Source organism: Ornithodoros turicata, chromosome 1 (assembly GCF_037126465.1).
Source record: "Ornithodoros turicata isolate Travis chromosome 1, ASM3712646v1, whole genome shotgun sequence".
In the NCBI taxonomy this organism is placed as follows: Eukaryota; Metazoa; Arthropoda; class Arachnida; order Ixodida; family Argasidae; genus Ornithodoros; species Ornithodoros turicata.
Window position 1 is genome coordinate 213,489,875 of NC_088201.1, and position 15,921 is coordinate 213,505,795.

A 15,921-nucleotide genomic window follows, 5' to 3' on the forward strand; every position below is an offset into this window, starting at 1 on the left:
TTTTATAATTAAAAAGTTAATTATTGAAAATTAATTAAGACATTGCCATAGGAGTCTGTTAATGCCCCCCTAGGGAGTGCCCTTCAGCATATGCTATATTGCAATTGATTTCATCTCGGAAAAAGTGACTGATATATTTTTAAAGAATCTGTTCACACTTAGCGTGGACACCCTGTATACCCAAGCATCCCACAATATTGGGTCCATTTTGGCTGGTCATTGGCGATACGGGTCCAATATGAGGCCCGTTTCGCCAAGATTTTCCCAATATTGGCAATAAGGCCCCATATTGCCCAGTTTGAGCCAATATTGGGAAAATTCTAGCAATATTGGCCCGATATTGCCGGTGTACACCCCATATTGACTGAAACTACAGAAAATGGTATGTATACCCGTGTTACACAAATGCCAAAACAGCACGGCAAGATTGAACGTTGAAGCGTGGGAAATGACCAATTCAGTACGTCGTTACATCTAACAACTTCTCGCAGATGATACCCATTGTTTGAAACAGTTAACATACGTGGCAATCCCATTGCACCGTTCACTAGAACTCGACAACTCAACTTTCCACGTTCACGGAGGAGAAGTAAGGAGACCGAACTCGGCTGACGAATGACGTCCCATTTCCTCAAGTCTATTGTTGGCCGCGGCGAAGCACTCGCGTTCCCACTCGTACTAACCCCGCGAAATCTCCTGCAATGTAATGCGTTGTTTGTCCTCGAATACTCGAAGAAGCGTTCAAAACCAGCGTTTGTTTAATAAATATTAAGAACGGTCTCCCCAGTAATGAGTTAATATTTTCTGGTCAGCTACCCCCAATCCTGTTCTGCAGTTTCTGTTCCTCGTTTTCGTGTCATAGGTGGGACCTACTCCAACAGAAGCAAATTATGTGCTGAAAAGCCACATTTATACGGCGTGGAGGGAATTATATGTTTGAAGCTCTGTAGAGTTTTCGGAAGAGATATTTTCGGAATATGTGGGAATTTCTATATGTGGCGCCGCATAGGCTGGGACTGAGAAAGTTTTATCTGCGTACTGGTAAAGCGGTACACTCCGCTACAGGGACACGGTGTAGTTCCAAAGGTTCTAACGCTACTGTCCTCAATGAGTGCCAGTTAGGTTAGTGGCGACGTTTTAGTGACGTCCAACACTGACACCTGATCTTGATGTTCAGTTCCATGCTAAGGAGTTTCAATTTACTTCAGCACGAGCATGCTGCTCGTAACGTTACACCCGGTATTCTACCCAAGCTAAAATGCCCCAAATCCAGTAGATATGAGCTTCATACCCACACCGGACACCAGAATTAAAATCGTCTTCGCGATCTCTTCCTTCCATTCGGCATACAATGATGTACTGAAAGCAATTTAAAGGTATGTGCACGCCAATAAAATTTGGTGTTTCAAGTTCGATGTCCTTGGTGCACTTTCTTCCTTCCTCCATCTATCTTTTTTTTTTCGAAGGTTGGAGATCTTTTTCTGCTTGGAAACTCGAGAGGCACAATGTTTCTCGCGTATTAGTGGGTACAAGCAACCCTTCAATACGTCCGGTACACTATGGCTCATGGCGTCAGCAGGGATGTCGTACCAGTTGCTTCAGGGGGCACAGAGCACCTGCAGCTTTCGCAGGCACCGGTGTCCTCTTGAAGTCATCAGTTGATCAGAGGCACCTATTCGTCACTGGGTTTAGGGTGTACCTTCAAATTGTGTACTACTTTTCCTGAATTAGTTGTAATTATGCCGTAGCTACATAGACAGTTGTTAAAATACTACTCACAACTACCCATCACTGGTTGCGAAAAGTTCATGCTGACACTCAATTCTTTTTACAAACTTTGGTTGGTGATGTAATGAATATTTCGGTGACTTTCGTAGACAAAGTTTCACCAACTCCGGTTAACTGAAGCAAGATGAAGGGTTGCCAATTCTTGAACTTAACACACACTTCTTTTTTAAATCGGTGATATGGTGAATGTTTTTTTTTATGTTTGTGAATGTTTGCTTTAGTGACGCAGGAAGGTTAATGACTGTTCATCATAGTTCAAATGCTAACAGGTTGATGAAACTGGGTAATAATATAGCCTTTGTGTTCTGGTGTTGTGCGATGGTTTTTCAAGGGATTCAACCTACAAAAAGGTTAACAATAAGAAAAATATTGGCATAACTATTTATACCTACATACCTGCATACATGTATACCTACATTGCTACAAAAATACAGAAAAGGATTCGTCCAGGATCGGTACTCTCGTTCCAAGGACACCGCAAAGAGCCACACTATTTTCAGACGCGGGAGCCAAAAGCCTTCGCTGCTCCGAGGCTGTCGTGCGTGTCGACTAGTTAGAGACGATATATTTTAAAAGCTTGAACCTGATGCTTTTACGTCGAAAAAGTTGATTTTTACAGCTTTGTCTTTACAACGTGAATCTTTTTCGTGATTCATTTTGAGGAGTTATTGTCGAAGTTTATTTTGCGAAGTGTAAACCAGATTGATCCCTCGGTAGGGAACCGCAACCCCACGAAGGGGAGGAGCAAAGACAATTTCACAGCATAGCACGCTGCCACTGTAAACTGAAAAACTCCCTTTTGGGTGTATTTGGGGTGTAAATAGGATGTAAACTTGTATATGCTCCTTTTTTACTTCCTTATTACACCTTCTAAGAAAAGGAACACCCTTTGAAGGCTGTTAAATTGGTGTTAGAGCTTTCGAACACCTTCTGCACAGCCCGTTTACACCTTTTTGGTGTAAAAAAGGTGTACGAGGTAACAATGATACACATCCGCACTGGGGATAATTTTTTGTTGATAACTTTGAAGCCATCACAAACACTTTACCATTTGTCAATCATTGTAAGGGAATTAATACACTGATTAAAAACGTATTATAGTAAACGTGATTAGCAGACTGACGATTAATATCACTGCAAATGTCCAAAATACACAAGCGAAAATTCGGCACCTTGCGTGATCACCAGCGCATCAGTAATATGAATAAATGAATAAGAAACAGTCCGTAACAATCACAGAATTGTCTACACTGCTGTAAATCAGTGACCCAACCTTCAAACATCCACTACCTTTCTTTTCTCTTCGACCAACAAGCCCCTTCTGTTATGCACAGGGATGGGTTTTTAGTTTGTCGAGTATGTGGTGTCCCATATTGATTCCAGCATCCCGGCTGGTCGCGAAATTCCATGTTTGACACGGAATTTAGCAGAATCGCACAATTTTAGCAATTCCCACATGAAAGGGACCATTTTTCGTCGGCTTTGCGTCACAACCAGCCACGCACAAGCATAAAAACGTTCTGTCGTTCAGAGACGGGCAGAGAGGCTTTTGGAACTCCGTTTTGCCAAATTATTGGGGCCCTCTTTCGGAAGGATATACGCGTCGGACACGTTCATCTTTCCGCAGCGTACTCGTTTCGAAGAGGTGAGCGTGACAAAATTTACTTGGGCTCTCTAACCTTGCGGTTCTCGAGTTACCGGTTTCCCTGTTTACACTACTCCTAATACATGGGACTGACGGCAGTTGCTCCTAAAACAGATTCTGTTGCAGCTTCACGGTCGTGTCTGATATAGTTTTGAAGGTCTCGATATGCTCTTTTCAACCGTTTTAATCCATTTTAATCCATTCTTCCATTGCCGCTAGTCATCACTCGTGATATAACCGCTTTCAAACGTGAACTTTTGCATTTTCTCCAGATTTAAGTTACAGTACAGTTCATGCATATTATTTTACATGTATTCATTATGTCTCACTCTAAGTATATATCTGTTCATCTATCATTTTACGTGTGTGTCTAGCTGTAAATATCGTGTTATCTTGTTGTTTATTTATCAGTGTGCCTAGCAGTGTGATATATACGCGTTTCATCTTGCTTGTAGTTCATGAGAGTATCTAGCTACAAATATGCGCGAGTTTTTCTTGCTTGTTGTTTGTCTCGTTCCTTTTCTTTTTGCTCTGTAACTCCCTCCCTCATGCAACGCCCCATCGGGGTAATTTGAGGTATTTGCATAAATAAATAAATCCCGTAGGCGCGCAACGTTCCGTTCTACAGATATGGACTTTGGAGTATGAGGGCTTTGCAATACGCTCTGCAAGTAACCGAGCGTTCCGCGCATATCTCCTCTCTAGGTTACTCCACTCGGGAAGCCCCATTGGCTAGGGCGGCACCCTCCCTCTTCCCTCTCACGGCCTCCTCTCATGCGCAGAGACTCACTTGCACAACGTATTGGCGACGCTTAGTCTGGGTAAGGCGGCCGCGGACGCTTCCCTCCAGTTTGTGCCGTAACTCGCGTACCTTACGTCCAATTTACTCGAACTTTTTGATGGGCGTGCTCCGTTCTTTGCGCTACAACTTTCCAAATCACACCACTGGTTATGACGTTATTCTTGAAATTCCTTAGGCTAACCGCCATTCTGCAGTGTTTGTCCCTGTTTTTAAGCTTGAACCATGCGGGGGATGTGAACCACCTACAAACGAGTTGCTGTATTCTGGAAGCCGAAACTTGCGGTGTCTTTCTATCCATCTCCGTTCTCGAGTTAGCATAACATGGCAAGAGTGGTTTCTTATATTCACGGGACTAGTGGCATTTTTCTCGATATCGGTTGTTTATTGGCGTAGGAATGTGACCGAGGACTTATTTTGATGGGGAAAACATCCCTTTTGCGATAGCTTTGGTCCCGTCTTAGCGCGACTTTCTTCTTTCTTGATATAGCGCGGGGAGAGCCGTTATTGGGGACGAGCCCGAACGGTGGCGCCCCTCCCGCGGCGGCGGAGCGAACTGCGTAGTGTGGATGCAACGCCGTTCGCCAGCTTGCCAACGCACGTTTAGTTGAGCTTGATAATGGTGTTCAGCGGAGGGACAGTCGCATGAATGTTGCCTGTCCTGAAGCGTGGCTAGACAGAGTCAAATGAACATTGAATTCGTAATAAGTATCTTCCTGTTTAAATTTATGCACGCTAGAAACGTGCGCGCCTGGTGAAGTGCTGTTACGGACGATTTTGCCTTCCAATTTTCCTATCGATGCCCACACCAGCTTAAAGGTGCGGATACTTTTGTGTGTAAAAACAGCCTTCTTATCGGCCTTGAGCGCCGTGTCACAATTATTCGTTTGTCGTACTTGGTTACCGTCAGTGTATTATGTTTGATTACAATTATTTGGTGTAGTGCCGAATTACTGAGACCAATCCGGTTGCTCATGGGCACCGTAAAGTTCGAACTGAACTGAAAGATAAACAGCGGGGCGTCATAGAATGAGCGCAACGTGTAACAATACATTTGAGGATCGTGGACATCAGCAGCTAGTACATATAGTTATTCAATACAGATTAACTTTCGAATGGTAATGTGTTAACAGTTTTCGTCCCTTTTCATTTAAACGGATAACGACAGGTCTGCAATTGTGTGAGGTGCAAGCTTGATCGCCCCCTTTAGCACTACAGTGACAGTCCTCAAGGAGCTGCATATTGCATACATTGAACGCTGTCATCAGTGATCGTATATGTTGCTATCTTGTGTGTGCGTAATGGTTTCGTTCCGGACGCCAGCAGGAACTTGTATGTATTCGTGTTTGTTTGTTTCATTATTATGGTTATTGTTATATTGTACAGTGTGATGTCTATGTCCATGCACTACTCTACAGTGGAAACCATACAGCAGTATAACACATTTATTCCTACATAACTAGCTGGAGATATGTGACTGATGTGATACACATTTCTTCAGATGTGACACCTAATCTGTATCCTGCGATAACGGCAAAGCACTACGAAGATCGATAGCACAATAAACGAAATCGCCCAAAAGCATATTTGACAGTGCAGCGCAATGATGATTTTCTCAGGCCGGCTTTTTGATGGAGGCTTGTCGAGCATTCGTGGGTAATTTCTTGACGGCACAATATTTCGTTCCTGAAAACAACGTTTCGGATCTGGACGGGAAGCCAAACGCACCATATTGTTGCAGTTTTCTGTCGCCCAAGTAGTACCTTACCCTTTTATTTCATTCCGACGTACGTTTCGGCGAAATGCTACGAACATGTTTCATAGTGCACCAATTTTTCTGGTGCTTGCTTTCCGTTTCGCCACTTGATTATCAAGATAAGCGTAATATTATAAACTTTTCATGTTTCGGCTAGTGCTGGAAGTTCATTCCAAGTGTAGCTTATGACGATTTGCAATTAAAAACAGCGCAATGCCGCATAAACACGACTAAACGCGGTCACTACCGCAGACACGCATCCCGCTGTTTCCACACTACCGGCGGATCACGTGACTTTTAGAGCGCCCCCTTAGATGGCTCTCGCTTGGGAATCGCCTTCCGTCGTGGTTTTGGTGCCCCGGTGCGGTGACTGTTTATTGTGCCTTCCTAGTGATATCTGTTTCTGTGTGTATCTTGGAAGATACCTACGGAAGCCGTTGGTTTTCGTGAATTGAAGTTTAGTTGTGTGCCTGTAGTGCTATGTTTCGTGCACTTTTTGCTTGATAATATTCCTAGGATGTGGGTTCCTATAAATTTATCTGCGCAGTGAGGTTATTGCCATATTGATTCATATTATCTTATGCTCTATCTGCACCAGGGAGAGGATATCACATGTGATGATCCAGTGACACTGTTACTAATGTGGGAACTATTAATTGCAGACAATTTTGACGGATTAATTTCGGTGAACAACACAGATGAGCCAACACGCACGAGACGTGAGAAAATCAACAGATACGTCGTGGAGATGTTGAAAGAGATCAAGTAAGTTAAGCTCAATTGCGTTGCAGACCTCCTTACTGACTTGTATTTATTCCGAAACACGTAGGGCATACACTTCACCTCTACGACTACATTATCCATGGAACGATGTATGATGTCCGACACTATACCTTTCGGAAAACAATGCTTCGACATCAGAAGACTGCAGAAGAGATTGTATGTAACTGATGAGAAATAAAGATATCTATAATCTTTACATGTTCAGTTTTTCAATTATCACACTTTTAGCCACCAACTGTTTTTCTGTGCGCCATTGGCACGTACAGTCTGCGCTCCTGCTGGACAAAGAGTGTCGACTCTGGTTCAGGAGTGTAGCACAGGCTGTACACTCTTAGAAATGAACTTCACCACATAACACGCTCCTAGCCAACCATCATCTCGAATGATATCGTTATCATCCCTGATTTGTTGAAAACGGGGGGCGTACGCCTTTTCTGTGACACTTATGCTGTTCATAATTGTCACAAAAAAGGCGTACGCCCCCCGTTATCAATAAATCAGGTCAGATAAGGATATCATTCGAGATGATGGTTGGCTAGCAGCGTGCTATGCGGTGAAGTTCATTTTTAAGAGTGTGTAGAGGAGGTGGTGTTCCTCTACATGAGTCCTGACCGGCGATGATGGAATGTCCTAGTGGGCAGATGGACGTGGCCTCACACTAGGACGGTGCCGGTAGAACTGCCGTGCCAGCGCCGTAGCGCGTGGCAGCAGAGGCGCGTCGTCGTCGTCGTCTTCCACGGGCCGCCACATCACTCCCCCCCTCAGACGCGGAGCGGTGCCTGCGGTTGAGGTCCGCGTCGATACCATGAAGAGGAGAATGAGGACGACTCGTGGATGGTGGACGATTGGAGATACGGCTTGCGATTGTGGCTGTTGATGCAGCAGCGGGATGGCGGGAACAAGGGCGCTGCGGTCCTGCGGGTTCCAGAGATGAGTTGTGAGTGCTGAGTGGTTGGGTGCTTGAGTGCGTTGTGTGGCGTTGAGTTGCTGCGTTGCTTGTTGCTGAGGGAGTGCGTTGAGTGATCGTTGAGAGCTGTTTGTTGCTGATTGTGTTGAGTTGCTGAGTGGGCGACAGTACCGCGACCGGTACGACAGCGTGAATGCCGGTTGCCGCCAGAGAAGTGCCGGGGAGGACCATCATGAAGCAGGTGGAGGCCGGAAAGCCAGCTTACTGTGGTCTCCCTGCGGGTCCCCGGTGGAAGAGTGGTCCCGGTGCGCCTTGCCTGCTAGAGGGTGGTTCGCTGCTGGTTTGCCGACGAAAAATTTAGGATGCTGAGTGGCCGAATTACGCCGAACATGGTGTTCGTTGTTCGGGTCACCAAATGTAGAGGAGGTGGTGTTCCTCTACATGAGTCATGACCGGCGATGATGGAATGTCCTAGCGGGCAGATGGACGTGGCCTCACACTAGGACGGTGCCGGTAGAACTGCCGTGCCAGCGCCGTAGCGCGTGGCAGCAGAGGCGCGTCGTCGTCGTCGTCTTCCACGGGCCGACGATGACGACGCGCCTCTAGTGTATAGTGGCCCACTGTTGATGTTGAATTAATGGCAATGATATGATGTGATATTGAGTTTGATGTTGAATTATTCAATAATGTGATGTGATGTTAAGTTTGATGTTGAATGATGGGCAATGATGTGATGTGATGATGAGTTTGATGTTGAATGATGGGTAATGATGTGATGTGAATTTGAATTTTATGTTGAATTATGAGCAATGATGTGATGGTGACAGTAATGTTGAGTGACGTGCAATAATTTGATGCTGAGTTTGATGTTGACTTACGTGCGAAGACGAATGTGAAGAGCTACGATGGGTTTTTCAAATCTGCGGTTTAGGGTGTGGGGTTGACATTAGTTACGGGTAGGTGCATACAACTGTCCATAGAAGTATGCACTGCAAGTATGCGTGAGTATATTGTGCGACTTAATGGGACCCCTGTATTTTGTGTACACTGATAGGTGATCTGGAGCATGAGCTCTGCGTAATACGTTTTGTGTACGCTTTGCATTTGCTGTTTGCAATTTCTTACTACCTGCCATTCTACCTTCAATAAATCCGAGTTGCACTAATTTGTTGTTGTCTTTCAATATATCATTCTGGAGAGGTCGTTACATTGAAGCACTGACATGAAATGCGTGGGATTAGGGTTCGAAAGGTGTCTAGGAGGGGATGTCCAACTGGACGGCGTGGTCTCAAACCTGAAGGTAAATTCGCGCTTGGAAACTCATTTATGCAAGCTTTAATCATTCAACGGTGCGTAAAACTGCATGACAGTGCACGCAGGGTATTCAAAATTAAGCTTTCACGAGCGCTACGCAAACACAGCGGTGACACGAAACCGGATGATAACTTTACGCTACTTGTGTAAGAAACAGGTGCCACTAATTATGTAGCACCTGTTTCTTACGCAAGGAACAGTAAAAATAGCACCAGTTTTCTTTTGTTCGTCTATTTATAAAGTGCTAGTGAAAGCTTAATTTTGAACACCCTGTATTAGAAATTCATAACGGGGCTGGACTTCACGGTACAGTTCGTGAGATATGAAGACAGTGAACTAGTTGCATTTGAGGGACCTCCTTTAGAAGTGTTCACTTTCAATTTCGAACCATTGGGTGTATGACACCAGCTCGCTTGCTTCGCAACTACAATGTTACTACAATGTCGCTACAATGTTGCTCGTTAATGGGAGGTAAGGTTAACGGCCGTATGAGCACGGCGCCGATCTTTGCTGAACGCCGCCGCCGGCGATGATGCTGCCGTAACGTCGATTCACACCGCCGCCGCCGGCCCAAAATGGACCCAACGCAACGCGGCCGCCGACAAAAACGGCAACCGCGCACATCTCTAGTTGCAGCGTCTCCGCGTTTAGCCGATGTTGGTTGACCAGAACGATCAAAGAGCACCTCTATTGGCTGGTTTGCTCGTGAGTTATAGTGAGTCTTGCCATGTACTCTATCCCGATAAAGTATCAACCTACGAACGGTCTAGCCGTTTCGGAACTGAAATGATGCGTTGAGCTGACGCCTGAAGAACACTGTCGAGCGCAATCGAACTTGCCATTAAACCCATAAACTCTCTCTTTCGCCATAGAACTTTCAAATACAGTGACTAAGACGACAGGATCCGTAACGGCACAAGTATTTCACGTGACTGTGTAACCTTCGGTGCACCGCTGGCATGAAAAGAAAATGCTCATTTGTGAAGTCGCACGTACTCGTGGGGCACGGTCGCTTGCGCAAGGAGACTGTGTACGCGTTTCGCAAGTTCGAACTTGGTTTGGTTGCAGTTTATTCAACGAACGAAACATGCTGTACGCACGGTAAATATATGAGCTTTTGAGTCAATACTTTGCATCAATAAATGTGTACCATTGCACCATTACAATTGTGCCATTCAAAATGTCTTCAAAATGTAACGGGAGTCAGGCATGAAAACCAATGGAAGGCCAGGCCAGGACCAGGGATGGGCAGTATTTAAATACATTGTATTTAAAATAGTATTCAAAATATAAATACATGTATTTAAAATACGTATATAAATACAGCTAAGAAAAATGTATTTATATTTATATTTAAATAGCGTTTTAGGCGTATTTATATTTAAAATACACTTAAATACACATATCTCATTCTCCCGTGTTTGTTGGCTTCTCTAGAGATCCACACTGTTAGCCTACAGCGATGAAGGGTATCTTGGTGAGAGGCTACAGGTCACTCATCCCGTGTGTTCGGGAATTTCCGTCCTTCCAGAAAACAGCACAATGTGCGAATGAGGGTATCGCCACCCCGGTTGCTTCAGTCTTGGAAGCGGGGAGAGAAATGAGAACACCAATTTGGGAAAAATGTGATTCGTGACCCCCTTGCGACACTTGACAAAGCCTGGTGGCTAAAGGGAAGCCTGGTGGCTTTAGCTGGTTTTGAATCGTAGTCAAAGTCGTAGAGTCGTAGTGTCCCGTGTCCGTCCTGTCTAGTCCCCCCCCCCCCCTCGCTGCTCCTGAGACTAAAGGAGCCGTTTCCGTTCAATTGAAAGTCGGTCCACGCAAGATGCTGAAATCATCACACTGCATGGCGGGAAAATAAAGAAATACGTATGTGGGCATTGTGTGCAGCGGACATGCATCCACGGGTAGCTCTATTTATACACTAATTTAAAAGAATAATGTGCCTGAACGGCTCAAAGTATTTACGGAAGTAGTTACAGTATTTAAATACTGTCTTAATGTATTTGTGTTTTGTACTTAATTACTTTCATCATAAAGTATTTATAGGCAGTATTTAAATACATGAAAACATGTAGTATTTTGTATTTATATTTAAATACCCGAAAAGTGTATTTATGCCCATTCCTGGTCAGGACTAGCCGAAAGGCGAGCCAGAAGGTGATTCGTTCACTGTGATCGAATCATTCGCGATTGACGCATCACTAATTCGGACCACAAGGTGCACCACATAACCAAAAATATTTTGCCCAACATCTTGCAAAATTATAAATGGAATAATTAACTTACATTCTACGGGTAATCCTTGGTGGAGGCCCTTGTATCTGTAGCGCAACTCAACACGGCAGACGTGGCTCTTTCACACTGCAGGCGCAATGGCTCGCATTTCTGACACGCCCGAGAGGGGAGAACCTTTCGGAGGCTGTCTTGGTACAGGCAAAGGAGATAACCAGCCGCCGGCTCCAAAGCGAAACGCACCGCCTCCAAAATATTGTCGCCACCAGCGCGCAAGCTCGGAAAATCTCTGATTGGCTGCGCATTATATATATAAATATTTGAATGCACATTGGTCTCCAACAACTGTCGTCAGTTTCCTTCGCGCTGATTGGGCGAGAGTCATTTGATTGAGGCTCGAGTATCCCAACGGTCGGTCGAACGGAGGAGGAAGAAAAACGACGGCGGAGACATCACGTCCAGCCGCCGGCTCTAAAGTGAAACGCACCGCCTTGAAAATATTGTCGCCACCGGCGCGCGAGCTCGGAAGATCTCTGATTGGCTGCGCACTATACGTATAAATATTTGGATGCTCATTGGTCTCCAAGAACTGACGTCAGTTTCCTTCGCGCTGATTGGGCGAGAGTCACTTGATTGAGGCGCGCGTATCCTAACGGTCGGTCGAACGGAGGAGAAAGAAAAACGACAGAGGAGACATCGCGTTTGTCCGGCCACGCGTGTTCTCTCGGACTGCAACCGTTGTGCACGCAGACGCTAGGGGTAGTTTGCACAGGGGTGGCATCCAATGTATTGCTCCGTATACGAAAGCGTGCTGCGCGAACGCAATGCATCCTGGACAGGTCCTGGTCGCACGTCACAGCAAACGTCAAGGCACACGTGACCTTAAAGATGGCGGCGCCCGTGATCGGCGGCCAAACCGTTTGTAAACAATGCGGTTGTTGTTTCTGGACGACGTTTTGGATGTTTTTCGATCACGGTAATCATTTTTATCCGATAATCTCGCAGTAAAACGCGCAATTTTACACATAAAGCCCCGTATTGTTGACAACTTCCAAAGATGTGATGACGACCGCGCGTTAAGACTTACCGAGCCGATGCGATGTACTTAAACTAAGGTGCAATGGACTACCATGTTGCGGAAGAAGCACCGCATAGTTTACGCTGGCAAAATACGGTCATCTCTTGGTGTTATGACGGCGAAAATATGTCGGTAAGCGGCAAAACGACATGTAAACAAAGTCACATGACCTCAAAATGACGTTTTCTATGACGTGCGACCAGGACAAGATGGCAGTTTTGCCAAAAGCACCCGCTTGAGGGTAGTTACAACAATAGCGGGTTTGTGTCACCCCTGTGGTAGTTTGAGGGTTTTGAATGCTTTAGATTTAGATTGTGCCGAACTGCTAATGTGAGAACGGTATGGCACAGGGATTTCCCTACACCCCCTCAGGGGGGTGTACACCCTCCCTGCATTTTTGCAACACCCCCCCCCTGAAATTTCTCAGGTAACCCCACCTAGCTCGGCCACCAACACGTTCTGGTAGTGAGTCCGGCGCAGCGAATTACATCCTGTACGGTCAAACTTGGGCTGTAGGACCACAGTCATGCAAATGATCGTACCATGCATTTCTCCAAAATCATTTGAAAGTGACTGTTCAATGCATATATTCTGCGCATATGCGACCAAAAATGCGTGCGGGCACGCAAATTCAATGTGGACGATCAAGAACCATTTGGGCTAGGGACCAAGCAATTTCGATAGGGAGAAAGGGCGAGAGTCCGGCCGACGGCATATAAATACATATGAAAGTGGTTGCGACGTGTCATACTAGATTATCAGAGATAAATGCAAGAGACCTTCCTTTGCGGTGGTGTTAACCTGCTTTGAAAGTTTTAAAGCGAAGAGGGTAATAGAAGCGAAGAAAATTGGCACCGCGAATACCGAAACAAAGACAACACAGCCCTGGCCACCGCTAGTGAGGCTTTGTATGTATTTGTCATTTCTATGTGCTCCAGCCTCAGAACATCAAATGCCTCATGCACTAGTTTACTCCTTTACTTTTTAAAAATAAAAATTATGTAACGATGAAAAGTAAACAACATGTATATTATATCATACTTGGTAACATATTGTGTAACACATTACTTGATAATTTCGTTGAGATTAGGAAGATTGGGAATTAAGATTAATTCACCGCACTCTGTTACAGTGAGAGAAATATGTCGATAAGTTGCTTAGCCCTTCCATCGACGTTTCATATTTTCTTACAATATCATACATACATAGATACACACACACACACATACATACATACATACATACACACATACATACATACATACATACATAGCCTACGGAGCCTGGATATTTTTGGCATGTAGTAAATTGAGTGAGCCGTCCTTCCAGCTCAAAATGCCCAGCGGTGTTGCTTGACCAGCATAGAATTCCAGGGAAAAAATATCATGTTGGGACACGAGTAAAAGTGCAGTAGAAAGAATATTTTTCCCTACGCAGTGTAGAACGGCCGTAGGCCACGATCGAATGTTGGCTCTTCGCGAAAGACATGGGGGCGCTGTGGCACTTATGGAATGGATACGGTTGTAAATAAAAAAAAGTCGAATTAAGGTCGTGATGAGGAATGATAGTGTCATCTCTGACAGCTTTCAAATCACAAGCGATCAGCGCATTAAAACATCCCAAGCAGCGCGCCGATATTGATTCAATGTTGGACCCATATGGGCTGCTAAGATAGCCAATGTTGGACGAATATGAGAAGTGTAACCAGGTCCCATATTGGACCAATATGGGCTGCCCATATTGACAAGCCTATTTTGCGAAGATGTTGGACCAATATTTCTGTGATTGCGCCAACGGGGAGCCCGTGTAATAATAAAGCAATATCCGGTTTAGTGTCCACTACTGATATTAGTTCTCTCTGCTTTTTGCTTTTTCATTTCTGCAGACCTCATTGATCCACGTTGCATACAGTTACAAAAACCACCTGCATCGAAGCAACCCAATACGCAATGCACCTGCAACCCAATAACGAAGAATAGATTACGCCCGCCTCGCTGAAGGACACAGGCACTTGTATTGCCAACTGTAGGGTGGGACAACCGAAAGCTTGTCCACATCGCGCCTAAAAAAAAAAAAAAACTCCTCTCGCTCAAAAACGAAGAGCAGGATCACGGAGGAGAAGTAAGGCGACCGAAGCCGGCTGGAAAACGAAGTCCCAATTCCTCGAGTCAGCTGCTGCCCGCGCAGCGGTGCTCCCGTCCCCTCCTGTACCAGAGCCGTATATTAAAAGGGAGTCTGGCCATTGGGAGGAGTCACAAAAAAAGGCTTGACCTGTCAATCACAGTTTCGCTCCTCTGATTGGTTTGCTTTTTACCAAGGGGGTCGCCATGACATAATACTGCCACCCAAAATGGCGACGAAAACAAACACTGTGAAGCGGGGATTTCGTGACAAAAAAATTTCACGGACTAACCTGATTTTACGCTGCAGATGTACATCCTAATATAAATTTTTCGGAAATCAGTTTCAACTTATGCTCACCCATCGATATCTAACTGAAAATAATACGTTTTGTCGCTGGTGTTAGGCCTAGTGAACACGGCGATCACAACGAAATCATAACAAAAACGGCGCTGTGCTGTACAATCTTGTATTTAACAGCTGGATTTCATGGATATAAGCATTCTTGCCTCTTATATTCCAACTATTCATGTAGATTTGTTTAAAAATCATACCGACAACAGAATGTGTCCCAGCAGGTGGTTCTGCCGGCAGCCGTACAACGACGGAGGCAGACGACAATTCCCGACGTGCCTTACGCTCCCTAGGTGGCGCTTATCAAATTTGCACCAACAATCCACTACGTTTGCAGATTGCGAGAGGTATCCATTTCAATCCCATCCAATCCACTTGCCACCCAAAATGGCGCTGCCCATGTTGGATAGGGGGGCAAATTGTAAGGATAGGCTGATTGATAGCGCCCCATATTTCAAGACTTCATTGGTCGGAAAGCTGAAAAAGTGGGTGGAGCTTCAGGTATAGGCATGACCCATTAATGGCCAGACTCCCTTTTAGTATAAGGCTCTGTCCTGTACGAGCTCCGCGAAATCGCCTCCACGACAATACGCCATTTGTGTTCGAATGCTCTACTAAAAAACCTTCAAAACGAATGTTTCTTTGATAAGCATATACAACGGTGTCTCCAGTAACGCGTTAATATTTTCTGCTTAGCTACAATTCTTTTTTCTTTTTCAGTACGTGCTACCTTGTTTTTGTCTCATATGTGGAAGCTAGCCAGCCGTCGGATAAAAATGGAATTGGAAATAGGAAGAAAACCAAAAAGGAACTTTAATACGTAAAACAAACGTCTGACATTACCAAAGGTGTAGTGTCGAATGCCTCCGACGGAATCATCTGTCGCTTCTCCCCGGCCGTCTCGCCCGTCTCGGGTGTCGTGCCCTGGTGCACGCGTACTATGAATGCTACGCTAACACGCAAACATACCCCAAAGGAAACAAACGTTTTTCTGAAAAGCCACATTTGAACGGTACGAATGGAAAAGTACGTTACAAGCTCTGTAATCGAAAGTCCCACATCCTTGAGTGCTACCCACCTTGAGGTGCTCCAAATCAGATTGAGTTATGTGTTTGGTGAGATTGTACACTTGGACGGAGCT

The 15,921-nt window shown here is 45.1% G+C and overlaps 1 protein-coding gene across 2 annotated transcripts in view; it reads right to left on the reverse strand.

Annotated features, from left to right (window-relative positions):
- The window catches only part of LOC135376220 (caspase-7-like), a 236,776-nt gene extending 225,311 nt beyond the window's left edge, over window positions 1–11,465 (reverse strand). The window contains exon 1 of one of the 2 annotated variants that reach the window (XM_064608826.1): window positions 11,282–11,465. In XM_064608826.1, coding sequence (XP_064464896.1) covers window positions 11,282–11,283 — 2 coding nt within the window. In that variant the 5' untranslated portion in view covers window positions 11,284–11,465. The remainder of the gene's footprint in view (window positions 1–11,281) is intronic. The other variant, XM_064608830.1, reaches the window with a different exon arrangement.
- Window positions 11,466–15,921: the final 4,456 nt, after the last annotated feature.